General features: G+C 46.8%; 8 protein-coding genes across 8 annotated transcripts; 4 read left to right on the top strand and 4 right to left on the bottom strand.

Moving 5' to 3' along the window:
* Positions 1-322: 322 nt before the first annotated feature.
* Positions 323-1,342, bottom strand: Pmar_PMAR025657 (glyceraldehyde 3-phosphate dehydrogenase, putative; the record flags this gene model as incomplete). Its single annotated transcript, XM_002783802.1, has 1 exon — positions 323-1,342. One exon carries the CDS (start codon positions 1,340-1,342, stop codon positions 323-325), a length of 1,020 nt encoding a protein of 339 aa, XP_002783848.1.
* Positions 1,343-2,075: 733 nt separating this feature from the next.
* Positions 2,076-3,611, bottom strand: Pmar_PMAR025656 (Inositol-3-phosphate synthase, putative; the record flags this gene model as incomplete). The annotated part of the gene is made up of 1 exon (XM_002783801.1): positions 2,076-3,611. The coding sequence occupies one exon, from the start codon at positions 3,609-3,611 to the stop codon at positions 2,076-2,078; it is 1,536 nt and encodes a 511-aa protein (XP_002783847.1).
* Positions 3,612-9,381: 5,770 nt separating this feature from the next.
* Positions 9,382-11,364, top strand: Pmar_PMAR025655 (mannosidase, endo-alpha, putative; the record flags this gene model as incomplete). The annotated part of the gene is made up of 8 exons (XM_002783800.1): positions 9,382-9,470; positions 9,713-9,865; positions 9,909-10,039; positions 10,371-10,485; positions 10,531-10,688; positions 10,808-10,920; positions 11,003-11,125; positions 11,167-11,364. The coding sequence occupies 8 exons, from the start codon at positions 9,382-9,384 to the stop codon at positions 11,362-11,364; spliced, it is 1,080 nt and encodes a 359-aa protein (XP_002783846.1).
* A 1,199-nt stretch (positions 11,365-12,563) lies between these two features.
* Pmar_PMAR025654 (hypothetical protein) lies at positions 12,564-13,619 on the bottom strand. Its single transcript, XM_002783799.1, has one exon. It carries the CDS (start codon positions 13,592-13,594, stop codon positions 12,584-12,586), a length of 1,011 nt encoding a protein of 336 aa, XP_002783845.1. The 5' UTR covers positions 13,595-13,619; the 3' UTR covers positions 12,564-12,583.
* Positions 13,620-17,880: 4,261 nt separating this feature from the next.
* Positions 17,881-19,640, top strand: Pmar_PMAR025653 (Exosome complex exonuclease RRP41, putative; the record flags this gene model as incomplete). Its single annotated transcript, XM_002783798.1, has 6 exons — positions 17,881-18,023; positions 18,325-18,432; positions 18,479-18,603; positions 18,899-19,032; positions 19,336-19,448; positions 19,506-19,640. Exons 1-6 carry the CDS (start codon positions 17,892-17,894, stop codon positions 19,638-19,640), a joined length of 747 nt encoding a protein of 248 aa, XP_002783844.1. The 5' UTR covers positions 17,881-17,891.
* Positions 19,641-21,596: 1,956 nt separating this feature from the next.
* On the top strand, positions 21,597-23,190 carry Pmar_PMAR025652 (hypothetical protein; the record flags this gene model as incomplete). The annotated part of the gene is made up of 2 exons (XM_002783797.1): positions 21,597-21,689; positions 22,327-23,190. The coding sequence occupies 2 exons, from the start codon at positions 21,597-21,599 to the stop codon at positions 23,188-23,190; spliced, it is 957 nt and encodes a 318-aa protein (XP_002783843.1).
* Positions 23,191-24,344: 1,154 nt separating this feature from the next.
* Pmar_PMAR025651 (hypothetical protein) lies at positions 24,345-25,097 on the bottom strand (the record flags this gene model as incomplete). Its single annotated transcript, XM_002783796.1, has 6 exons — positions 24,345-24,422; positions 24,466-24,552; positions 24,598-24,688; positions 24,735-24,853; positions 24,902-24,970; positions 25,017-25,097. The coding sequence occupies 6 exons, from the start codon at positions 25,095-25,097 to the stop codon at positions 24,345-24,347; spliced, it is 525 nt and encodes a 174-aa protein (XP_002783842.1).
* A 1,337-nt stretch (positions 25,098-26,434) lies between these two features.
* Positions 26,435-26,935, top strand: Pmar_PMAR025650 (RING-H2 finger protein ATL2B, putative; the record flags this gene model as incomplete). The annotated part of the gene is made up of 1 exon (XM_002783795.1): positions 26,435-26,935. One exon carries the CDS (start codon positions 26,435-26,437, stop codon positions 26,933-26,935), a length of 501 nt encoding a protein of 166 aa, XP_002783841.1.
* Between the last annotated feature and the right edge of the window lie 117 nt (positions 26,936-27,052).

The following is a 27,052-nucleotide window of genomic DNA, read 5'->3' as shown; positions in this document are numbered from 1 at the left end:
ACACCATTCCATCCTCGTTCTCTCGAGTACGATAAAGAAACAAGCCGTCCTCCGTCAAGAATACCGAGCTATTCTTACAGTATGTAAAATTCTGATATTCCTGTGTACCAGTCAACAACCCAGCGCGGTCGGTTTCTTGATTAGACCCAACTATGTTACGTTTTAAACAGTCCGAAAAACGAACGGAGAGACTCATCATCTAACCCACACACACGAAACGAATAATGAAAAGCCATCAACCCTGAGGGTTTGTGGAGGGACCCGATGTCCCTTTAGATAAGAAAAGCAGTAAATGGTGAATGAATTGCTGTGAGTCAACTAACTACTGAGAATCGACCTTGTTCATGTAAACGGCGAGATCAACGAGGCGGTTGGAATATCCCCACTCGTTATCGTACCACGAGACAAGCTTAACAAAGTGGTCGTCAAGAGCGATACCGGCTTTAACATCGAAGATGGATGAGCGCTTGTCATGGATCATATCAGTGGAGACAACATCATCATAAGTGATACCCATGACACCCTTCATATCGCCCTCGGAGGCCTCCTTAACTGCAGCAATGATATCGTCATAGGTAGCGGCCTTCTCGAGACGGCAGGTAAGATCGACAACAGACACATCAGGAGTGGGAACACGGAAGGCCATACCAGTCAACTTACCGTTAAGGCATGGAATAACCTTACCGACGGCCTTAGCAGCACCGGTAGAGGCAGGGATGATGTTGGCTTCGGCGCAACGACCTCCTCTCCAATCCTTACCACCCTTAGCGGGACCATCAACGGTCAACTGAGTGGAAGTAGTGGAATGAATGGTTGACATGAGACCCTCGACGATGCCAAAGTTATCGTTCATAATCTTAGCAAGAGGGGCCAAACAGTTGGTAGTGCAAGAGGCGTTGGAGACAATCTTGAGATCAGAAGTGTACTTCTTGTTGTTAACACCCATCACAAACATCGGGGTATTATCCTTAGGAGGAGCGGATATGACGACCTTCTTAGCGCCTCCTTGGAGATGACCAGAGGCCTTCTCACCAGTAGTGAAGACACCAGTTGATTCGCAAACGTATTCAGCACCAGCCTTACCCCACGGGATATCGCAGGGGTTCCTCTCGGCGAAGACCTGAATGGTCTGACCGTTCACAATGAGGGCGTTTTCAGCGACCTCGATGGTACCGTTGAACTGACCGTGTACGGAATCATACTTGAGGAGATACTTCATATAGGGGATGTTCATGAAGGGATCATTCACAGCAACGACCTTCACTTCGGGGTTCTCCATAGCAGCACGGAAAACAAGACGGCCGATACGACCGAAACCGTTAATACCAAGTTGGCACACCATTATGGGTAGTAGTTTATGATGAAAGATAGCAAACTGATAACAGTTTGATGATGATAATAAAGATAACCTTTTCAGAGAAGTGCGCAGCCAAACTCAGCTCAGCGCAAGATACCAACGCTGGGACTTGTGTTCCGGCTTAAGAGAGGTTCAGTGTGTTCGAAAATTATACCATCTCACACGAACATACCAATCGGTATTTGTTTTCCTAATGGTCAAGAGCTTACAAGAGTTATAGATCCATTTACCCATCGCGACCTTCGACAAGCGGACGAGAAGCTAACTCGATAATGGCTCTGATAAGCACTGTCCTTTGCATTGCATTGATAGGATTCAGCTCCCATCAAGGATTCTACCGAGCTTCGTAAGTCATATTGCTGCCATGTCACTCAGTACAGGTAAACACGTCGCTCATTATCGCGAGATTGAATATCGAAATGAATCTTTCAGAGGACATCCCTTTGTAGGAACTTATGTTCACCCTCCTCGGTGAGTTCAGACGTTTTCGAACTAATCATAAGAGCTCACCTACGAATTCGCCCAGAAGTGTACAGAGCACAAAAAGAATTTTAGATATGGTCACCAACACATGAAGTTGACTATGTGCATATTTTCGCGCACTGCTAGACTACGGAACCCAACGCGGATAAGAAACTACTCAAATGGTTACCTTTGATGATAATGACGATGACAAGGATAAAATTAGTATGAGCATCATTATCGGACGCATGAACGACTACTTGAACTCTAACAGCATGTTGTTATCAGGTGGAAGGCCAACACACGCCTTCAATACATTCTCCAGCATAGCACGCTGTTTCGCCAGCGAATTAATGCATGGGGTCCCATCAGGAACCAATGGGGCTTTCGTCAAGTAGCTCAGAATCACGCCGAAAGGATGCATACCACGTAGCTCTTTTCCGTCCTTGGCCAACTTGATACGAGTAACCAACTCAGCCAAGAGGACCAAGTCGATGATCAGTGGAGCCGCGAGGAGAGAGTCTTCACAGGTATTGTGCATAACAATGGTGTTGAGACCATTCATGAAAATCTGCGAAGTGTACTCGTCCATAGCACGCTTAGAGTCACCAACCGCCGGCACGTACTTGATAACCACACAGTGGTCCGGATGCTCACCCTTTCTGTACAGTAGGGCGTTGCTGCTCACCATGTCATTCACAACATCAGACTTGGAAATCTCTTTCGAGCGGAAACATTGAGGAGCCGACAAATTCTTGCCGTCGTTGTTGCCAAGATGGTTGTAACTAACAATTGAGGTGGGCTTGAGTCCTGCACCGATCAGAAAGTCGACCAGAACTGACTTCATCTTAGTTTGACCAGATTTGAAATCATCACCAGCGATCACAGCGCCAGGAATGCTCTCAGCTAGCTCCTTCAGACCGGGCACGTACGTGTTCTGCGGAGAGCCGTTCACGAAAGGAACGCCCTCTTCCAGGCAGGCGATGCAGTACAAAGTACTTGGTGCAATTTCGGACTCATTCCTAGCCACCGAGTCCATGAGCTCAGCCTTGGTCGTGTTGACACCCGGGATGATTTCAGCATAGCGCTCCGTATTTGCGGTCCACAAAACGACGATCTTGTCGCAACCATTGGTCTCCTTGAACTCACGGATATCCTGCTTAACACGGTCAACCTGTTCGCGTTTAGTCATCGTCTTGGGCAACACGTTATCAGCACGATCCTCTTGGTTAGCCGCGATGAAAGCTGGATCATAAATCCCAGGTAGAGGAACCATATCCTTCATCATAGGCTTCAGCTTGTTTTGCAAGTCACTTGGCAGAACCTTAGCCCGCTTCATTGCAGCGTACATATTGAAACCGCTAATATCCCAACCACCAAGAACAACATCATTAGGATCTACCATAGGAACCAGTTTGTTCATAGGGGTGTAAACTTCCTTCCCGTTCACGTTGCCAAGACGAACGACAGAAGCTTGAGTGACCGAGCCGTAGTAGTTGGGATGCTGAAGACCCTCTTTGGTTTCCCACGTCACACCATGCTTGTTGGCGAGGATACCAGCAGTAACAGTAGTGCCGTTGTTGCCACCCCAACCGACTAGCATAACGCCGAGCTTGGGTACTCGTCTGTCGGTCTTGAAGTTGTACTTGATAGTCTTTGGAGTGACCACCCATTGGCCATCACGAGGCTGTGAGAGGTCAGTAGTGTGGTAGTCGTAGGAGGCCTCAATGTGGGTGTCAGTGTAGACTACATTAAGCGAGTTAACAGTGAAGGAGGGGCAATGGATTGCCATTGGTAGCGAGTTTCCTAATATGAGAAAACTAACCGTGACCATCGGGAAAATCACTCTTTCGAACACAGAAAAACGACTTTCATATTGGAGACAACACAATCGCGACCCCGACATATACCCAGAAGTCCAGACACGAACTAAGGCTCACAATGAACACGTTAGAATACGTATGAACGAGTGGATCTTTGACTTCACAACGAATGAACGAGTGAAGTAAATTGCGCGACCCACAAAGCTCAATTTTCTGTCCCGTCATGCTCAGTATATGCCAAGAGTTCCGAAGATGGCAAGTTTCGGCGAGCGAGATTGACAGGATACTCCGGGGTCCGGAGCAAAATTGCAACACCCAGATAATCGATTGCATTTGGAACCCATTCCAATGGAATGATTCCATTTGTTGTCTCGTTTGCACAAATCTATTCAAAGTCAGATCGTGCTTAATTGCTCAACAGCGGTAGGTATTGGCGCAACACCCTCCGCTGTTGAGATGCGAGTTGGGCGAGCTCAGCGAAGAGCGTGGTCCATCCCAGATCCAGTACCCACCACAAGATGGAGTGAGCGGTGAGCGATCACTCTCTTTGCCAGATCGGTGTGGTTAACTGCCTGACCCTCAAGTCACCTTATGATGATCGGGGACGCTCTCGGTAATAGCGAATCGGACTTGTGGAAAGTCTAGTGGAAGTATGACCTGTGAATCACAGGCGGTGATTGGTCCTTGAGAAGTGATACACCGCTGCCAACTATCGGAGGCCCAATGCCCAGAAAACTGAATGTCGCGAACGAAATCGAAAACCCACTGACGATGGCAGTCACTATTAGCAATTCGCTGCCGCTAACGACGGTCCGTTCAGGGCTACGTCGAAAGGCGGTGATGGAGCCGAGTCGGCTCAGCCGACTGTCTCATTCGAAGAGCGCAGGGCGACGAAACTTGTAAAACTGTTGAACCAGTGCAAACTGTTATCCAAATGCGAGCTGTTACCCAAATTTCCCTTCGGTCTCTATAGATAGAATAACTCTCGCCTTCATGGATGTTCTATCGGCGGCGATGAGTAGGTTAACCTAGTCCGCGAGAGGTCTCGGGTTCGATTATCGGTCCGAGCAAAGTTGTATGCACTGCATACTATGCAGTTGAGACTGGCTAACAATTTGTCAGTGAAGGTTGTTGTATGGCTAACATGATTAACATGGACGGCCAGATGGGGGAGACGGCCGTACTCTGGCATCACGACAGACCCATCAAGGCCTGTAGAAGGTCACCAAGTGATTGATCGAAGATTTGGGTATCGCACGAAGCGACTTCATCGTAATCAGCCATTTCCAAGACTATATGGGTTGCTTGTGACCGTGGTGACAGCAGACTTGTTTTTTCAAAACATTGACTAACGTGAAGGTCTGTCGATAGATAATATGGTCGTGAGGACTATGTGACCAGTAGGCCAGTGTAGACATGTGCATAGCGATCGGATACGGTATACAAGGATCAGATGAGCGTAGCGTGTCTCATCATGCCCTCGTATTCCCCCTGTACACACATTTTACTTTTTCTATTCGTCCTTATGCTGATATTATTATGGCACCTAGACAATTGTACATTTTGGTGAGAGCCTCCCCGTGTTCGTTATGTCTGGCATAGGGAAGTCTGGACAAGGTCAAGTACATGTGTTGTTGACAACGGAAAAATTCTGAGAGAATTCTTTGGGAAATTATTGTTGCTGTTCGCATAATTCTACCAAAAAACTTGTGTGAATTTTCCACAATGTAGTAATGGAGCTTCCGAAGTGAGCGGAAGTGAACATACATGCCGACATTTCTAGCTTTACTTTATAGTTCACCAGTCACTATATCTGTCGAATACCGTCAGACATTGTCCCTATGACGGTTTTCCAATATCCTTCAACTCGAAGGCTTTGAGTTAACGAAACACCGTCTGATCTCACATAGAAAAGAAGATCAATAACAGCTCAGAAGATCTATGGAAGTTCAATAGTAGTAGACCAGCATATTAGCTTGATACATAGCTGCATCACAATTATAAGACAACTATGGAGGACAATCTTTTGCGTCTTCAAGTCACTCCAACATTCTCATTCCTCATTATCGATATCCGCTGAGTCCAGCACATTCCGACCGATACAGTGTCGGTTGACTCTGTTGCTGCAGCTTTGTCACCGTACCAACCCCAGTACAATAAGATACTTGATGCGTCGAAGGCTGAGGGCTTCTAGCATCATCTTACTGACGGCAACGCCTCTACTGTGCCTCCTTGACATTGTGATCTTCCTCGTGTTGTTGTCGTTGTTGTCGTTGTCGTTGTCGTTGTTGTCGTTATTGTCGGTATTGTCGTTGTTGTTGTTGTTGCTGTTGTTGTTGTTGTTGTTGGTGTTGTCGTTATTGTTGTTGTCGTTGTTGTTGTTATTGTTGCTGTTGTTGTTGCTGTTGCTCTTGTTGTTGCTGTTGCTCTTGTTGTCGTTATTGTTGTTGTCGTTGCTGTTGTTATTGTTGCTGTTGTTGTTGCTGTTGCTCTTGTTGTTGCTGTTGCTCTTGTTGTCGTTATTGTTGATGTCGTTGTTGTTGTTGTTATTGAGGGCTATTCCATTCATGATGAGCTATCAGTTTTGACTCTCGTGTTTTGCTGTCAATTTAACGGCGATTTATCCCGATGCAACACAGGTTGAGATTTGTTCCTCAACGGCGCTCTAACAGTCCTTTCCACCGAATCATCTAAAGAAGTCACCCTCCCATGTATTCCGCTGAGTACGCGCGTTCCGTCATAGTCGTCGAAGCACTTGCAAGGAGTGTTTTATCACTGATACCAGTAGACTGTGTGTCTGACATTTGGACTTTCGCCAAGCCTTGCTTGACGGGTTTCACCGAGCCAGAGAAAGTAGCCATAGGCGTACAGGCATCCCCGTATTACAAGCGTCGTGATGGTTCTGGTCTGTTATTACTACGACGATGGAAACGCTATCAATGTGGTATTCTTGAAGTGCGACAATCTGGCGAGACCATAAGACACCACAACTTGAACGTTGGGTTTCTACTGTGTCTGGCAATTGATGTACCTGCTGGTGGCCTTGTTTGTGTTGAGCAAAATACGGGCCGCTCATGCCGATTCACGGACTGGGAGTGCGACAATATCGCTACTACTACGGCTGAGCGGCAGCCGTCTCGTGTTTCATGGCAAAATCTCCTCGGGTATTTGAGCCGATCGATTTTTTGCTCTCGTGAAAACTGTTTTTATGGTTTTTCGTGGCGAAGTGCTTCGATTATTCGTATCCATTCTGATGGAACTATAAGCACCTTCCTCGAGTGTGAGCATAATCAGACTCAGTGTTTGTGCGTGTACGAGCACGAAGAGCACGAACCACAAATTCTGCTCCTTCATCGAACGCCGAACGAGCTCAGTAGTTCGGTTTTGTTGGCGTTTTCACTTGACGGGCAGTCGCTCGGTGAGGTAAGCAAAGTAGATCTCATCAATTGCGATATGGATGTTGATAATGAGCAAGCTCTGTGTTTTGTGATCGGCTACTATGACGGGCCTGATACGCTTACAGTCGCTATTATTGATATTCATCGCAAATCTACTTGCACGCAAGTGTCCTTGCCCGAAGTCTCTCTATCACGAACATTCGTTAGAAGCGATGGGGGCCTCTGGGTAATCACTGAGGACAGGTGTGTCGAATCGTTGGACCCAATATTTGTTTGATCAACCTGTGAGTCTTCCCAGAAGACTCTAGAAAGGATTTCTGACACTTTTGCCGTATTGTTGGGATATTGGTCGAAGACATTGCCTCGAAGAATTAGATTTTGTGCTATTTTCTGATTCTCTGTCTCTCATATCGCACAGTGGGTGGCTATTGTATGCTCCCACAAACATGTCGTCATCTAATCTCTTCGTAGTTCTCAGTATACGTGTATAGACACTTGCAAGGATATAAGTAGTTTTGTATTTTCTTATGTTTGCAGCTTGTTGCGCTGAGTATCGTACTAAGATCAAAAGAGAAAACTATGACTATCTAACTTAAGTAAAATCGTTACCAAATCATTTCTATCAAGTTGGGCTAGAGTAACCCAAGTTCATTAGGAAGCGTATCTTTTTCTTAGCCGAATTCGGAAGATCAAAGTTTCTCGTCAAGTACTCGGGTTCTTCAACTGTCACTTTGAAAGGGTATGAAGTGACCAGAAAATCTACGACGTTGAGCTTGCTTCAAACAGAACCACTTGAGTAGATATGCATTTCGAGAGAACCCATTCAGAGATGTACCAGAAATAGCCATGAAATAGATGCTGAATTTTTCACTCGTGTAGTTGGCTCATGAACAGAGTGTCTCCCGCATTTCACGGCAAGAGGCAGCGATCAGCACTGATTATCCAGGCACTCGTTACGCGCTATGGAGGATTCTTGCCGACTGATTGCCTCGTGGACACTTGGGATTTACTGTTGCCTCGACTGGAGGCTTTTACCGCCCCTAGAATCGTCGCGACCGACATTCTCCCCTCATCCTGTTGCCGACTAGCAGATGGTTCTGGTCTGCTCATATTGCGAGACAGTAGCCTCTATGAATGTGTCGTCCTCGAACTCACCTCAAACAACAATCTTAATGAACACAAAGCCCTCAATGTGGGTACTCTGCTCTGTCTGGCATGTGATAGCAAAAATCGACAACTAATCGGCATCGAACAAAACACTGGACGCATGTGCCGGTTCTCGAACTGGACACGCGACGAGCCACGGAGCGGGCTGTTGCTGCCCTCATGGACTTCTGGAAGGACCACTGCTGATTGTCTCTTCAAACCCGTCTTCTCTTCTCATGATGGTTGTTTCTATGGCCTCTCATGGCAAGGTGAATCCGTGATTCGTATCGATCAAGATGGATCAACGAGCACTGTTATTGACTGCAGTCAGCGTCCAGCAGAAGGACTGTGTGTGTACGAAAGCGAAGAGAGGTCTCAAATCCTCCTACTCCAGCGAGACACGAATGACTCTGTTGTAAGCGCCATTTCTAACCCCAGGAACGTCCTAAGCGAAGTTGTCAAGTTGGATGTATATGGTCGTGACCTTGACGTTGATAATGAGAGAGATCAGTGCTTCATAATTGGCTATCACCGCGGATCGAAGACGCTTACTGTGTCCATCATAGACCTCCGTCAGAATATTGTTTCTATTCGTGTGCCACTTCCATGTATTAATTTCTGCCGATTTTTTGTTAGTAAGAAGGGCTGCTTATGGTTCGTGAGGAAAAACCATTCTGTTGTATGTCTTGATCCTGTATTCGCATGATTTGCTCTCTATAGTGATATTTGGCCAGTACATGCATCATGATAGGACTTCTAAGAATTGACAACTTTTGTTGTACGAGATGAATTCGTACTTACTCGTTCAACGACAAAGTCCGAATGGACGGATCTCTATAAGTTATTTCATATGCGTCTCTTGAAGTGGCGATCAGCTACTCCCATTCTCATCGGCGTCGTTTCGTTCACATATGTGATTGTCTTTTTCCTCATACTAATCAACTTTCCCGATTCACCCAATGAACAGCATGAGCATCATCTAAGAGGTCCTTTCAAAAGTAGTTCAATAAGAAATCTCAACAGCGTTTTCATAGCCACTGACGACACTGTAAAGGTGAGCGCCAGTCCGACAACTCTGAGTACTCACGAGAAAGTAACGACGACCAAGTCTTCCCAGTCCGCAGTCGTGACGAGCGAACCAACACTTAGTGACAGCTCCTGTGGGTGGCGTTGCAACGCTCATGTATTTTATTACATGTGGTATCGCAACAAGGATAGGGATGGGAACTGGTCTCATTGGAATCATCAGCGGTTGTCTCATTGGGACCAAGAAATTGCCAAAAAGTGAGACACGGAATAGTCAGAAACCATAGTAAACCGTTTCCTACTCAGCGTTGGGGAAACATCCATGTGGTCAACTACGCGTGTCCAGGTCTTCATGAAAATTTTGGGAGATTCCTGTTAGTCTCTGTAAAGCATTCTTCTTAGTCGGGCGCGAATTTCCATAGTGTCTTGGGGAAGCTCCTAAACTGAGCTAAGAACGTCGATCAAACGTATACTGTACGACAAGAAAAGTCTCATCGTAGATACGCTCAAGACGAGCATATCCCCGAGAATGAGGACATAGGGTCATCGTATTGGCCTCAGCTTGGACCCTACTCCTCGCTGGACCCTCAAACCATCGCCACTCATATGGACATGATGAAGAGGGCTGGCTTGGGTGTAGCTGTTGTGAGCTGGTACCACACTCCTGCGAAATCCTAGTACCAAACCGAACTCGAGGTATCCCCCTGGTCTCCACGACCCAGCACTTGACGATCAAAACCAAACCGTCGACATATTGCGAGCATTACTACTCGATATCGCGTGGGCTCACGGCATGAGAGTTGCTATTCACTTGGAGCCATACGAAGGTGTGATACACTGACGGCTCCGTATGACGTGTTGGTAACAATATGAAAATTAGGAGGAAATTTTGGAAAATTCTTGGAGGTTTTTGTACACTTCTACCCGAATTCGTATGTGGACTTCTATGATTAGTGAGGAAACTCTCAAGCTCAGCTAAGGAAAGCGAACATATGCTCCAACCCTGGGTTCAACTACATATGTTGGTGACAATGTGAAATTTTTGTTGGTGTCTGTACGCTTCTACCTGAATTCGTATATGAACTCCTACAATTAGTGAGGAAATTCCTGGGCTCAGCTGAGGAAAGGCGAGCGTATATCTCGACACTGCAAGTGTAGGCCGTACCCCTTCTACGGTACGTAAAGACTTTGAATACATTCACACACACTACGGGAAGCACCCAGCGCTCCACAGAGTCGCCAATGTTCGTGACGGAACGCTTCTTCCTCTCGTGTGAGTTGCAATAGCCGATATAATGATTGTTGAGTTCTAGCCTAGATACATCTACGATAGCTACCACAATTCTCCAGAAGAATGGGCTAGGTTGTTGACCCCGAGTGGGGACCTCTCGGTCCGCGGTAAAACCGGTTTGGACTGCACAGCGATCTTCCTATGGGTCGAGGCGGCCCACTCGACTTATATCAAATCAGGATTCGGTGAGTAGAGAGGCTCACGAAGCCAGATAAACATTTACAAATTTTTCAGAGTTTTTACTTTACTGATGAGCTCATGAGTTACTGTTGCGATATTGTGTTATGCATGAACTCTCTCGCAGATGGGTTCTATACCTATTTCGCAGCTGCTGGTTTCGTGTACGGCAGTACTCCGTCCAACTGGCACTACATGGGCCGAGTCGCGCAAGAGGCTGGCATTTACTTTATACCGAGCGTGAGCATACTCCCTTCATTTTGGCGTGGCGAAATCTAGTGATTTAGTTATATACCACTCTCTAGGGAAATCAATGGCTCAGGTAGGGCCAGGGTATATTGACGTAGAGGTGCGGCCTTGGAACTTCGCCAACACTCGCGATCGTCGTGATGGCCGATACTTCGACCATATGTTCTCCGAGGCTGCCAGACTTCGACCGAAAATGGTATGGCGCATGTACAAAGTCGTGACCAGTGTTTTCCTCAGGCTTCTATAACGTCCTTCAACGAGTGGCACGAGGGAACCAACATAGAGCCCGCCCTGTACGGCAAGTCTACAGTGGCGTCATTGACAAGGCCTGCTAGGGGCTATTTGAACTATGGTTCTGATCCTGAGTTTTATTTGACTAAAACGAAGCAATGGGTTGAACGCATGTTCGGACCTCCTGGTCTGGTGATCCCGTGAAAAGTCAGTGTTCTATTATGAGGGAGTTGAGTTCGAACAAGTGACAACCAGTGTGGGAAAATACACCCATGGTCAACCAAATATGTTGGTGGCAATATGAAAATTCTGAGGGAATTTCTGGTTGGTTCCTAAACGTTTCAATCCCAGGTCGTATAAGAACTCCTATAATTGACGAGGGAACTCTTAGGATCAGCTGAGGAAAGCCAACATATGTTACAACAATGTAATCGACACAGTAGAGGCAGTAGCCTACAACGAGCGTTATTATGTGCCTGATAACTGCTGATCGTGCCTTGTGGCTGTTGAACTGTATATGTGGGTAGTTGGTGATATTACACCTAGCTACTGTGAATAACACGGCTAGGGGTTGGTGATTGAGTGGGTGCCATCATCAATTTTAACGGCATGGACTTTTCGAGTTGCAGAGATGATGCTTGTGGTCGACACGCTGTGGGAAAATCCAGTGTTTCGTGGTCTTACCAGGAGCGTAACCGTCCTGCCGAGAGAAAAGAAAGTATCTTAAGTTTGGCCTATTCTCTGCCTAAGCCCTAGTTTGTGTGCTCAATGAACTTGCCTGATTTCATCCCTCTTGGAGTACGATACATCGGTGCTAGTCTGACTAAGCCGGTTTTCGGCGTTGGACTTGAACTCACACACACACAACTTTCGAGAGTCGATTCTAAATACACCATTTCCCGATCTATTCCAAGAATTGCCACTTCAAATTCATATACTGCCGCTCCAATTTCTGGCCACCGACGATATTTTTCCATACCCATTTCCATATATTGTCGTTTGCGTTTCTGGTAATCGCGAAATCGACTCGGAAAAGCATGAAATTGAAATGAAAAAATGTTAAACGGGAGCGGAAAAAATTCGGTCAGCAGAAGTTGGAATATGTGGCAGTATATGAACTTAAAGTGACAATTCGTGGAATAGATCCGATCTAGTAGATCGGGCAATGGCGTAGTTTCAGAGTCCCAAAGGTGGATTATTGGAGTTTCACCCGTTTGTGGCGTATTACTCCGTGAAAAACGCGATATTCGCGGTGATATGCAGTAGTCGTGAGATATGTTTTTCACTAGTGTTTCTCATATCACTAGAGTGAAACTCCATTGAATAGTTTCCGATTAACCAACACTAATGCATCATAATTCTACAGAAAATCTGAACAGAAAATTGATTTCATTGTTGTCATTAACGGAAAGTACACATAAGCTCAGTTGCTCAATAAGCGTATTTTTCTGACCTCACGTGCTCGGACGGATACACCCCAAAGGGCCTCCGAATCCGCAGTGTAGATACGCGTAATCGGTGTACAAGCAGTGGGAAGAGACAACCGGGAAATAATTGTGCATGCGTGCAAATCGAAAATGAATAGTATCGGAATCATACACTCTGAGCGACCAGTAATGAAGGCCCGAGAGGACCCTACGTCGAACCATGGATTCCAAAGGGGCTCGAAAGTGAACACCGGCTTGAACTCGATCTCGTTGACACCAACTGACTTAACTTCAACAAGCTGCTCTTGGATGCACTTGCCGTTAACCAATACTGGTCGTAATGCAAAGACAACTCCAGTGGAGTACGCACACGCAAGGCAGTGGACTAGGTGCTCTTCTTGTGAAGTGATGGACCCTCGTCTGGACCGGTTCTCCAGGGAGGTCCTTGAGACGACGAAGAGACCGGGAAGAGTTGACCTGTGTGGTTTTGACAGGCCCCAGAGGGCCCCATCAGGGGCACAGATGATATCATGCATGTAATTCGATATTCGTCTGCCCCCACGTATAGGTTGCCACAACGCTGGTCTTTGGGGAGTCGCAGTGGACCAGTGTGAACATCTGAATACACGTCCTTGTTGAGATAGGGAAATAATACTATCATCACGAGGGTCGAGGCAGGCCGAAGGGGCTCTACCAAGATCAACATCGCCTATGATACGTAGAAGCTGACCGTCACAACGACGATTGTCCCCGATCTCCCCGACACTCCAACCGTTAGAGAGTCGAACCAGAAAGAGTAGGCCGGAACCACTAGTCTTCTTGAAAACGAGCATTTCCTCGGGGTCTCGACCAGAACAGTGGAAAACCCGTTCAACCAGAGAACTGGTCAAAACCGGGCGGGCATAAGTCCACACGGAACGAAGCAGTTCCAGGGGAGCCTCTAAGCACTCGATTGAACGTAAAGTTAGTATCGTCCGATCGCTGGAAGTAGTGACTTGGGTGATCATCTAAGAAATGTCGGTGAAACTTGAGAGGATGAATCCCTTCCACTGGGCAACGCAGAACGTCAATATGGCAGAAGCAGTGTTTGCATGGTCAACTACAGGTGCTGGTGACAATATGGAAACCTTCAGGAAATTCTTGTTGATTTCTGTACACTTCCACCCGGATTAGTATTTGACTTGTTCGATGGGGAAACTCCTGAGCTCAGTAGCTGAGGAAAGCAATCAAATATTCCTACTCCAACACTGGACATTCAGAGAGCCTCATGTCAACCCAACCACCTCGTTATCGACCTCTGCCGTCCATCGCAGTGCGGGGCCTGAAGGGATAGAATACGTTATGAAAACTCCAGGCCAAAATTGGTAAAATATTCACGACTGAACGGAGACTTCGAGGGGAATTTCGGTAAGATTCTTGGGGGGGTTTTATACACTCCTAACCTAAGTCGTGTGTAAACTCCCTTGAAAGCCTACACGTATGCCAACAACACTGAATACCGACCGACCTCGTCAGCTCGCCATAGGAGTTCATCGGAATTCCATAAGTGACTTTATTCACTACTCGATCGGCTCGAGGGAGTTTTACATAATCATTCAACATAGTTTATAGTATTCTGTTCAACATCATTTTTGAGAGCTGTGAAGTTGCGAATCGATAGGTAGTTGATGAAGTAGTACTCTTCGTTTACACAGAAACGATGCTCGCCGGGTTCAGTTTCCCGTCAGATAGTAATGTAGTAGAATTATGGTACCACACTGGAACACTTTTCGATGTCTTATTCCACCGGGATTGACGATAATCTCAATTTAATGATCAATCTCTACCACTCCGTCCAACTCAATAGCATACACTCAGGATTCACATCTTCCACAATAAACATGCAAAACGCGGCAACGCAGATCACTTGTGGTTATAAAAACAACTGATAATTATGTTTTCCAACACCGACCTCTCTCACTCACGACGAGGAGTTTTCTCCTGAAAAATAACAGAAATCTAGGCACCCAAAATTCGTACTAACACACTTTTCTCATCGTTGATCCAATCCCGGTCATTCGAAGCAGTAGCAGGCGTTTGTTCTTGCGAGAACTTCCTCGCGAATATAGGGTGAAGACGTTTGCTGGGCGCAGGGATCGAACTGAAGTCACTTCCGCTGAATAGGAAAGTCCTTCTAAACTCCCCCCACCTCCCAACAGCTGTCGAGGCTTCGCTATCCGCTCGCTTAGGAATCTACATTGACGGTGGGATCACACGCACAGGAGTCGGGTGGATGATATTACCACGGCCACTTTCTCCTCAGTGACGCCTCTCCAGGAGGCATCTGAAACGTGAGGAGCATACGGGTTGAGTATTGGAGGCAAAAGTGTGGAAGGAGTGGTATGGGGTTGGTTCAACTCACCACTTTGAGCATCCCAGTTGGAGGCCGTGGAGGAATAATCAGAACCTAAGAAAAGACATACCGGAGAATTGAACCCTATACCTGATGAGTGATACAACGAAACCCCACCGCTACACCATTTAAACTAATAATCGACACCATAATAATACCTGTCCTGTTTCCCAGCAAAGCATCAGTAACTTCAGCCACCTACCACACATATCATCCCGGACACATAATGAGTATACACAATCCCACCCGTTCTGCTGAGAGCGTACTCCTCTTCCTTTCAGCGTAGCTCGAGGGTCTCCTCCCGGAGGAAGGCGCAGGGACGGCATCGCCCGAGACCATCACTGGTGGTAGTGGAGGCCTCCCCGCCGCTGAATATAAGAAATATTTCGCACTTGTAGTGATAAGTCTATTCATTTTATCATGAAATGAGTCGATTGATGTGACACTGAAATAAATTATCATGCCAGTGTTACGACGTAAAGAGAATTTTTTTCAACCCCTCTTCCTCAACTTACGTGTGACCGAAGCCCGCTCAACCTCCCGCCTCAAACTCCGACTGAGGCTGACCTAAAACGACAGTTCGATTTCCCTTTGTAGGAGGAGCTTACTCTGGTGGGCCGTCGGGCAGGAAGGCGAGAGCTTTTCCGGGCCTTACGGTCGGCACTTCTGCTGTGCCAATAGAGAACTCCAACACCGATTAATAACAGGAGAGTGAATAATATCCAACCTGAAGGGAGCTGCTGATGATGTGGCGAAAAGATGGTATGGGGTGACCTAAAAGCCCATGAGCTTGGACTGTCGTTGTGTTAGCGGTGGGAATGAGGAATGCTGATGGTGCCGCGTTGGGCAACATTGAACAGAAATGGCCTCTGCGAGAACAGATGGAGAACAAAATACTTGAGTTGATATAATCTGCATAGTACACGCCCCTTGCGGGGATATTCACATCTCGAGGAAGTGTGTGGGAGAATATGTACAGGGTCAACTACATGTGTTGGTGGCAATATGAAAATTCTGCGGAAATTTTGGGAATTTCTCATTGGTTTCTGTATTCGTCTGTAAACTCCTGCGGAGACTTTTGAGATCAGTTGAGGAAAGCAGACCTAAACTTCAACACAGTCTTGAGGCTCAAGTTGGAGACAGGAAGTTGGGGTAATCGAGAATCAAAAGCGCTCGCCTTCGCTTTGAAAATTCGATCCAGCCACTTTTGTACCAATCCATTTTTGAACCAATCCAAGTAGCGCCCGCCCCCCTTTGAAAAGCTTCCCTTCGGGAAGCGCTTCGCTCCGCGAACCACTTTCGTACCATAATCGTCCCTATTTCGGAGATTTTCTCGCAAATGTCGGGAAAAGTGGGTTAAGTACCACTCCTTCGGGAATCGACCGAACGTAGGACTGTCGCACGCTGATGTGGCGTATGTAGAGTATAAATCGCGTGGTGCTTGGACATCTGACGGGGCCCGAATATTCTTTTTATGTTCAAAAGTGGATTGGTACAAAAGTGGAGACACGGAAAATTTCACACCGTTTGCGCATGCGTGCGATATCAACCATAGCACGCCAATCCCAACTCGTCTACGATTGAGACGAACTTTTCCTAGGTCAGGAATTCTTGAGGCCGAGGTAGCTGTTAGGATAGCCGTCAAATGCTAAGAGGTAATACTATAATACCCTTATCATACCTCTTTGTGAGACTGCTACTGGGGGTGTTCTTAATATAATATTTATACGGAAATATATATGCAATTTTCCAAACCTCGGTAGCCTTCTTGGATGTAGTAAAGCTGTGACCAGTGCATTTTGGTCGATACAATGTTTTACCCGAGTTCTCCACAGTCTACCAACTTTTCTGAAATTGAGATTTCTCCTGATGCTTTACCGACTGTTTTCGATGAATTACCCACACTTTCAATGAGATAGTTGGTCATTCTAAAACATACTGACTGGTATTAATGACGTTAGTATTGGCTACGCTGATGAGGATGTACTGGTGATGGGAAGGAAGCCTCTTCACGCCGTACCATCCAATGTAGGGAAATATGCACATGGTCGACCACATATGTTGGTGACCATATGAAAATTCTGAGGAAATTTTGGGAAATTATTGTTAATTCCTGTACATTTCCACCCGGATTAGTATATAAACTTCTATCATTAGTGAGGAAACTCACGAGCGTAGCTCAGGAAAGTGAACACGCATTCCAACGCTGGTACCAAGCCTATCAGTCCATGTGCAGTAGCACTAGAGAGGGGTTGCTTGAATGATAGTTTGATACGCCTGGGAGGGGGATTGGGCTCACGGGCAGTAATGTCCGACGTCTTGATAGGATAGCTCAGTCCTCACCGTGAAGTGATCGTGTCAAGATATACGTTTGGATGGCATAGCGGCCCCAGAAGGAGAAATTGATTGTGTCAAGACATGTGTTTGGATGGCATAGCGGCCCCAGAAGGAGAAATTGATTGTGTCAAGACATGTGTTTGGATGGCATAGCGGCCCCAGAAGGAGAAATTGATTGTGTCAAGACATGTGTTTGGATGGCATAGCGGCCCCAGAAGGAGAAATTGATTGTGTCAAGACGTGTTTGGATGGCATAGCGGCCCCAGAAGGAGAAATTGATTGTGTCAAGACATGTGTTTGGATGGCATAGCGGCCCCAGAAGGAGAAATTGATTGTGTCAAGACATGATCGGAGAAGTTGATTGTACTAGGGCATTTTTTTGGGATGGCATAGCCGCCCCTCTGCTCGACCAAACTCTGCCCGCAGCCCCAACTGCGGTAGTATCATACCACTCCAATCCGAAAGTGTCGGCAATCGAAAGATGAGTATTGATGGGATAATCATTTCATTCGAATATCACAAACGACGTCTAAATTAGGAGCATCCATTCCTTTCCTGCTCAGTGTTTGTTATTCATGTCTCGCCGACAGGAGTTCCTCACTTATGAAGGCTTCCGACTGGACGGCCGTCGACCGAATGAGCTACGCCACCTCACGTTAAAGATCGGTGATGCTCCCAGCGCTGACGGCAGTGCTACCTTACAACAGGTGAAAGGACGATTCTGAGTAGACTTTATGCCTCGCTGAAATACCCGACTACGATCGATCCTACATTCGATCATTCTCTCTGGAGAGCTCTTCAATAATGTTCGTCTCTATTTACCAACATTAACGGGAGGTCGATTGCTGATTTATCGTGATGAAGGTTTAGTTGTGCGCTTAGTTGTTGCGGTGTCTCGCATCGAATCTCCCAGAATAATTCGCGTGTTACCAGTTTTATGCTACCACACCATTGTCAATTGTCGGCGATTTGAAAATCGGTTGAGACTCGTATTCTGGCGCCTCTCAGGGTCTCACCAAAGTTGTAGCTCACGTATTCGGACCCCGTCCTCTGCAAGCTGCTTCAGTCGGTCGCGCAGCAGGAACTATGGCTCGACAAGGAGAGGCTATTGTCAATGTAATTAACGTGTTCTTCTCTGAAGTACTCAGAGGGGTCTCTCTAGGTTGTATATCGTACCTCTTCTTTTGCTACTATCGACCGAAAGCGTCGAACCACAGGCGATCGTAACAGCACGGAGAGACAGTTGTGGCTTCAACGTATCATACAGGATGCAGTCCTAACTGAAATGTAATACCTAGATCGGGGAAACAGTGGATTCTGGGAGAAGTGAGTTTGAGCCAGAATTCTCTCTATTTCTTGGATATCCTGTATGGAGAAGTAAATTTGAGATTTTCACGATGACGCTCGTGGTCTCCACGTTTTCTTATCTGTTCGACTGGTTGCTGTTGATAAACGTTTTACTGATTGATTGTAAGTATACACGTGGGTAATATTGTTTGCCTCAAACATACCTCTCATCGTAATCGGTGGCGCTCATTGTGTCGAGTGGGACCTATTGTTCGCGTGAGATCAGCTTCATCAGGTTCCCCAAATCGTGTATAGATGTTCATTTGACTATCCTACAGGAAGACGGTTCGGCACTTGCCGCTTGCGTCAATGCTGCAGCGGCGGCCTTGGTAGATGCTGGTATTCCTATAAAGGACATGTTCTCTGCTTGTAGTACTGGGGTGATGAGGAACTGTGAATATTATCATTGTTCCTACGCGGTTGGATAGAGCACGTGAATAGCTTTTGAAGGGTATATATGTGAGCAGCGTCACGCGCCACGAAATTATGATGGCCGTGAAGTTTCACGAGTTTCTGCGTATGAGAGATCAGGCTCTGTGGGATTACTAAGAGTTAGTTGCTCCTGTTGGGAGTTTTTCCTTGTGGGAATAAGTCAGGCGGCTAGTCTGTGTTCTGCGGAACTTTTCGCCCATCTATAATCGTCTTGCCTAAGTTAACTACGAGGTTGTTCAGGTACTGTGGGGCTGGTGAATAATCAGAAGCCAATCGTCGATCTCAACCATGCGGAGTCTGAAGGCTGCGGCGGCGCGGTCGTAACGGTTGCGGTGTATCAACGTCGGAAGGAGGTACTACTAGGGCGTTCGCATTGTGGAGTCAGTTTCCCCTGAGTATGCTGTTGTCAGTTGAATTACCTCTGCCTTGAAGGGAAGATAAATATAGAATCATTCGAGAGCGCGGCGGATCTCGCGATTGAGGGAGCTGTCACTGCTGTAAGAGCAATGAGGACATTTATACAGGAAGATGGTCTTGAGAAGTAGGCAATGGTTTTGAAATACGCTACTCGTGAAACGCTTCGCTCCGCTGTTGTTAGGTGTTCTAAGCTGGAGAGCTTATCGACTTCTCGCGAGAGTCATTAACGTTTCCTATTCGTATCGTGGTGATGTTGCGCTCAGTGAAGTTAATTGTCGATGAAGTGTGGAATTTTTGGTATGAAAAATCATCCGCCGAAATATGTCAGTCCGGCGTCTTTGTGCCGATCGGAGACACCCACTAGAGTTTCCCCAACACCGTCTGGTCAGGAGCATACGGCGCCTCGCTCACTTCTGAGCGCCCCTTGGCTGGACTTTGATTTTGATGGGGGAGAGGCTCAGGAGAAGGAGGACCCTTCCGAAGTGAGGATAGGGAGCAGCTCAGACGATGATCGATTTATGCAGAGTCAAGCGCTGGGTGGATCGGAGAACGCAACTGTTGAGTTTGGCACGGCGGAGTTTGAGGAAACGGCGTTTAATGATGAAGGAAGCGTAGGGAAGGAGGAGGTGCGACAGGAAGGGACGTGTGATAGTGAAATGAGGCAATCACTGTCTACTGACTGGACGCAACAACAGGGTTCTAATACGCAAACTTGCTCACCGATAAAAGCGTCACCTCTGTCTGAGCCCTTGTTGAGCACTATATTATCGAGAGAAAGTAGTAGTGGAGAAGAGGAGGAGGATGCTATGAAGATAATTGACGAATTGGAATGTGAACTTGAGCAGGATGGTAGTGATGGGAATCGGGAGGAAATAGTATTGCGATTGTTGCGTTTGACGCAGACTACGAGTGACTCTCATGAGGTTGTGAAGGCGGTGTTGACGGCGATAGCACGGACGGGAGGTCTACAGGGGAGTGAGGAAGTGGAAAAACTGATGGAAAAAGTGAAAAATGCTATTGAGGGCGCGGCGGATCTCGAGAGGCTATGGGAAAAAGCGTTTAAGGTTGTGACTGCCGCACCTGTGGTGGTCTCGATGGAGCTACCATTTGTTGGGCATGCGTTACTACCGATACTGAGCGAAGGCCATAGATTGAGCGCGCTGCATGTGCCGAGGGGAGAAGGGGAGTCTTTGGAAACTAGGAGGTATTCTCCGGAAATTGAGGAGAAAAAAAATGAGAATTTTTGGGAGAAAATTCAGCATGGTTCGGAAGAGGAAATTATTGATGTGGTGAAGGAATTGGCAGGGGAGAAGGAACGTGGGGAAAAAGAGAAAGAAATTGAGGAGGTTGTTGACGCTGTGGGTGTGTTGGCAGTTTTGAAAGCGATTCTTACAGTAGCACGATCAGCGTCACTGCGCCATGAAATTGCTGGAATCGCGGAGTTGTTGAGTGCGATACCCTTGCCGGAAAAAGGCGTTATAATTGAGGCACCGGTGGCTGGATACCCGAAAGTGGTTGAAAGAGAATTAGAACGTTTTTTGCCGTGGTTCGCGCCGACTGAACTGGAGGGGAAGGAAGAATCTTTTGGGGAAAAACGTTGGAAAAAACGGGTTACAAAAACGTTGGGGTGTGGTAGAAAAAAACCGTCACTTTCCGATCCCTTGGCGAGTTGTGAGGATGAGGACATCAAGAGTAGTTGCAAGGCTGCGGTGAAAAAAGTTATTCATGTTGCATCTTGTGTGAAACGGGGAGATGATCACGTTATGGGACTTGGGAGATTAGCAGACATTCTTAAAGAGCGAAGAACTGCTCTTATAAGCTACGTTGAAATTGTTGCGAAAAAACAGGGTGAACTCCGCGATACGAGGCAAATACCCTATCCCTTCGTGGTACTGGATTTGCTATCAGAACCATCTTATCGAGGACCGCGTATGGCGTTGCCTCGTGCGGCGTGCTCGGTAGCTATGGAGTTAGTGAAATCGACTGGTCCGTTGGCTGCGGGGTTGATGATGAAACGCCTATTACCGTCTTTGGTGGGATTTCCAGCGATTATTGCGGCACCGGTGATAACGGAAATCGCATGTATGGGGTCGGCCTCGGGAGTTTGGCAAGGTATGGTAGCAGAGAAAGCAGGAGTTGAGATGATGGTTAGAGTTGGCTCGAGTATTATCGATGAAGTAGGGGACAGTGTTGCAAGAAAATGGGGATTTGCTTTTATTGGCTCAGGAATTTATACGGGAATTGGGGGGAAATTTTGAGAAATCAACAAAATTTTTGCGATTTTTTTTCTTAAAAGTTGCATTACTTGTAATAAGTAGTTATTAATAACACTTTATTGGTCAACTTGCGATCTCCCGAAGTTGAAAGCATGAGAGTTTCACCACCCTAGTGATATGATGAAAAACACTAGTGATAAACATATTTCACGACTACTGCATATCACCGCGAATATCGCGTTTTTCACCGAGTTTTACGCCACTTCACGTAAAACAGGTTGTGAAACTCCGGTGGGAACAGTAGTAAAAACACTACTAGTAGTACGGAAAGTTGTTATTTTTCGAGAGCTATTACGAGGACCCGTCGATAGCGTTTAGGTTTCATATTTTACGTATGTCAATTTCCAACAATTTTATATTCGGGTTGAAATCGCTCCCCTCAGCTAACCTCCGTAGTTTATTCTCGAATTTTCTGAAATCAACAAAATTTTGCCGAAATTTTGGGGAAATTTATATATTGTCGCCAACACGTAATCAAGCGTATCTATATTTTGCATTCAGATTTGGTAAATTGTCTACTACGTTGATCGTTTCTCAGGTGCCGTCGGTTCGGTCGTGGTTTAGATGCCATGTTGTTAACGCTCTTGGAGTTCCGCCGAAAATTCGAAAAATGGCGCAAAAAATTTTGGACGGCGAGCAGGCCCCAACTCCTAAGAAAGGTCCCCCCTCCGGCAGTGTAGGGGAGGAGGGAGGAGTGGCGCTCTTGCCCATTGTGACAGCCGCTAAGCCCAGCAGTGGGGCATGTGAGTTGAAGAAAGAAATGGAGGAATTGCGGAAGAGTTATGAAGAGCTTTATGAGGAGTATGTGAAGGTTTGTGGCCTGTTGGAGAAGTCGAATCGGGCGCAGCTGGAGCATGCTGCTGAGAGGGCGAGAACTGAGAAGGAGCTGTTGAGATGGCGGAGGAGTGGTAACGTTATGATGGCGTCGAGAAATTCCGCGGTTGTTGGTGTGGTTGAGCGAATGATGATGGTATTAGAAGAAGGCTCTTTGGTTGAGATAGCCCAGTGTTATGCGAAAGTGAGCGTGGCGAGGAGTGGTGGGGAGAAGGGACCTACTAGGGAGGAGCTGAAGATGATTTTCTTGGCGATGTTTCGGAAGGCCTGCGAGATTAGAGCGACGGAATTACTCGGATATGCATTGGGCGTTGCGGTTGGTGGTGATTTTCTGGAAACGGTGACGGTTTCGGAAGTGCAGGAAATTCTTCGCTGTGCGTTGAGAGGGATGGAGTTCGCCCCGAGGGAGGAAGGGCTGCGGTCGCTGTTGGTGCAGGTGTGTAGTGAAGTGCCGCAGGAGGTGCTGAAGGAGGGGTGGAGGAGGTTGGAAGCTACTTTGAAGTTTGGGGGGAAGGGTGAAGTGGAGGAGAGAGTGAGGGAGTTGTTGAGTAGACTTAGTGGGGCATGATGTTGAAGAGTAATTAGAAAGGTGTGGTGCTGTTGTGTTGGTGGAAGAGTGGTAAACATAGTTTATGAAGTGAATAAAACACCCAGTAAGGACCTGGGAATTTCAATGGTGAACGAACGTAGCAGATCGCAATACAGTAATACACCTTGTTGAACTTGAACGTATATTGTCTGTTGAGGGGACTGTAGAGAACTAACGATGGAAGGCCAGGTCGCGATTGACTAGTGAGATTGACCGGTGTCAAAGTAGGCCAATCTCGGGACATTAAGCGCACCTGCCCTCACCCAGATGTAACTCAAGAATAAATAGTACATCAGAAGATCTGATTACGAACTATTAGTGTCTGACTACGACACTTCGGTTTACAGATCACTTAAGATTCGAGTGTGTGGGTTGTATCTCGAGTGCGCAAGTGAAACTTGCCCACTCAAACAACATGCGTTAGATACTTGACGTATCGGAGCATGATGCACCCTAAATCCCAGAGATGTGCAAACGGAGCAAGACAGTATAGGGGAGAGAAAAAAAATTAACACTTTAACTCGACTGAGTTTTACATTATAGTAGTTGAGGGCTCTAGCTTGAGCTGTTTGTTGCACAACTTTGTGCAACAGGGGACGGTGACCGGGTACAGGTTTGCTTAAACTACGCTCACAGGTTACACCTGTGGCTTCCACAACACGCAAAACCATACGGAAATACGACAGCAGCAAAACCATACGGAAATACGACAATAGAAAAACCATACGGAAATGCGGCAATAGCATAATCGAGTATCATCATCGTGGTGCCTTAACGATCCTGTGCTTCAATGGATCCGAGAGAATAAGGGGTGGCATCTCAGTTGTGTTCTCTGAGGGATGATATCAATGTGACGCTCAGCCATCAAAGATGTTGAGGGGGGACTCGATGGTTCTGATACGGTTCCCGAATGGGCCTCTCAAGGAGTAGGAAAAAGTAGGGAATTCTCAGTGATCTATTTGAGATGTGGTAATCACTTAAAAACTCCTTCGTGTATAATACGGGTTAATATCGGTAGAGCAAAAGCATAGTATACTAATAACTCGATGCGTTGATGGTAGTCAAGACTCATGATTTCATGAGTCTTCAATAACATCATCATTATCATGTTTGCATGAAGGGTATCGCCGAGTTCAGGCGCTTTCGACTGGAGACTCCGTCATTGGTGCGGCGTGGAGGAAGGGAGGGTTAACGGCTGCTTTCCGGAATGTCTGAAAATGACCTTGAAAGTGACCTGTTTGACATTTGGGTCACCTCGCGGCGAGACATGTAGAACTTTCTGGTCCTCTTGCCCAACGGTAGAGCTTCCAAGCATGTGATTACCTTCTCGCGATAAGCCACCTGACGAGTAACAGCTACGAATGAAATCTATCATTTAGTGCTCACAGCAGCGACGCCTAGGGCGACTCCCATTAGGAGCATCCCGAGGAGAAGAATGATGTTGGTGACATCCAAAGCCACTCCTGAGCCACTGACCCTGATGAGCGATGCTAATAGGGTCACTGGGGAAATGGTGAACCCACCTTTCTTGTTGTGGGGCCTCTGCCTCTGAGGACGAGGGCTGGCTGAGGAGGGAAGACATGTGCTGGGCGAAATCGATGGGCACGGCGCGGTTCCCATTGACAGAGCCCTCAAGGACCGCCTGAATGATATAAGGCTCGTCAAAACGACGATGCGGAAGAGGGCGTACCAGCATTTGGTCATCGATAGCATCCTCGGTCTTTTCGATGGCTTCCAGCAGAGAGTCAGTAGCGGCCATCTGAAAAAGAGGAAAGATAGGAGGGGTTAGTTGCGGTTGGACTCACGAGATGCTGTTGAGCTCCGTTACTGCGTTTGATGGCAGCAAGAGTACCAAAAGTAGTGAAAATGAGCGTCAGATGAAACATAGTGGATTGAACTGTGTTTGCGATCAGAGTGGAGGAAGAAACAATTTTGCGCTTTTGCGTTGAGAAAAAGCAAGACTGCAAGATTATGCAAGATTAGTGAGTTGAAAATTTCAACAGCTCTCGTGAAACTACGTTCGAAAACCATCAATGTTGTAGGGCGGAGGAAGAACACTTTCAAATGGAGAGATACGTCGGGGAGAGGAATTTAGGAAAGCAATTCATGGCAATTCTTCAGAGTGCAGTTTCTGCGGTTTCGCCCTAAGATTCCTTAAGATTCTCTAAGATGCTCTCCCGATTTCGCCATCCTGCCTTCTCCCGGAAGTATCTCCCAATTTGGGTAGGGTGGATAATAGTCGTCCTCTTGTTTACCGCGGGGATCTTCTTCTTCCCATATTCTGGGAGTAGCATGAGGCTCCTCATCTCCTTCGTCTACGTCTTCGCCCTACTGCTTCTACCACCTATCATCATATGTTGGTACGCTCGTCGCAAGGGCAGGCAGCAGCGAAGGAAACTGGGTATGGCTGACCCCAGCGAGTTTGGTCACGCATGGTCGAAGTGGTTGGAAACCAACACTTACGTTACCAGTGTGGACGAAGGAAGTTGTGCTATCTGTCTCTCCGACTTCCTCCCGGCTCAGCCAGTTCGAGGTCTACCATGCAAGCACTTGTTCCACGTACGATGCTTTGATGGTTGTTTTGTCACTAGCCTTCCTCCTATGGGACGATGTCACAAGTGTCCTTTGTGTCGTCGAGATTTGGGGCCTATGCTGGTCAGTTCTGAATCGGATGAGATTTCTGTGTTGTGAGGATTCTACGACTGATCAACTTGTAATCACGTTTCTGTTCGCGGATGTTTGTTTGCGACAAACATGTTTTATCGAGGTTCCCACTCGTAGATATCTGCGGGGCTCGGTGAATCCTTTGTGTTATCGCTACTCTACCGTCCCCTCGTTGTATCTGTCATTCTCCTACGACGCTCTCGTGTAGTGGGTTAGTTTACTATATTAAAACGTTCCCTTGTATATTTGTCGTTATTATGTTTGCACATGTGGCCTCTCCGATAGAGCTATTGTATCGTTTATGGTTTCTTCGGCCTCGTCGTGTGACGTCTTGTGTCAAGGGGGATATTTTGGTGATGTTTCTTTTCCACGTAGTTAAATTTTCATTATGTCAACAAACAGCCAATCACGTAAGTTATGCTGTTCTAAAGTGTATCATTTTGTAGAGCCCTCATTTTCCCGGAAGCGCTATCTCTTCTCATGGGGGGTCTACTTACTGCTGATAGTAACGTTCATATTGATGTGTGTGTTATGGCCGGTGGGACCGGGTGTGGCGGCAATGGTCAGAGCAGCAGTGCTCATTTGCTACGGTTGCTTTGTGACTATTTTGCCACCAGTGCTCATCGTTGTGGTCGCCTATGTGTTGGAAAAGAGTCATTCGGCAGACAAGAGACGTGAGAAGTGCGAGAAGGCCTTTTTCGACGAGTGGTCCCTGTGGGTCTCCTCTGAGACGAAAATTGAGAAGCTGAGTGACGCTGATATCGAGGACTGTATGGAGAAAGGCGACAACAGTGGGTGTGTTATTTGCCTTGAGGACTTCGCTGTTGGTGATGACGTTAGAGTGCTTCCATGTGGTCATAAATTCCACGTCCAGTGCTTCGACTCGTGCTTTGATCGCCTGCCTTGCAATCCAGCCTTAGAGTTCCACCAGTGCCCACTGTGCCGCACTCAATTGGGTCCTAGTTTACCCAAACGTAACCTTACTGGTGGCATTTCTGATGATATTATTATTACCCGTACGTCCAGCGTATCGGAGGCTAGTACTACTGTTAGTGTTTAGAGTTGATGATAATTTTCGATCACTGATGTAGTACAGTGATGTTCAACAAACACCAGGGGGAGGGTTGAGCCGTTAGCTCTTCCCAGCGTAGTGTTTACCAGTTCCATCGTGGTGATT

Source organism: Perkinsus marinus (assembly GCF_000006405.1).
Source record: "Perkinsus marinus ATCC 50983 genomic scaffold scf_1104296935984, whole genome shotgun sequence".
Classification (NCBI taxonomy): domain Eukaryota; phylum Perkinsozoa; order Perkinsida; family Perkinsidae; genus Perkinsus; species Perkinsus marinus.
The sequence above is the reverse complement of the archived record's forward strand: the minus strand, read 5'-3'. Positions and strand labels throughout refer to the sequence as shown.

Excerpts from the sequence above, each read along its gene's own strand:
- Pmar_PMAR025654 (XM_002783799.1), bottom strand. The coding sequence starts at position 13,594 with ATGATCACCCAAGTCACTACTTCCAGCGATCGGACGATACTAACTTTA.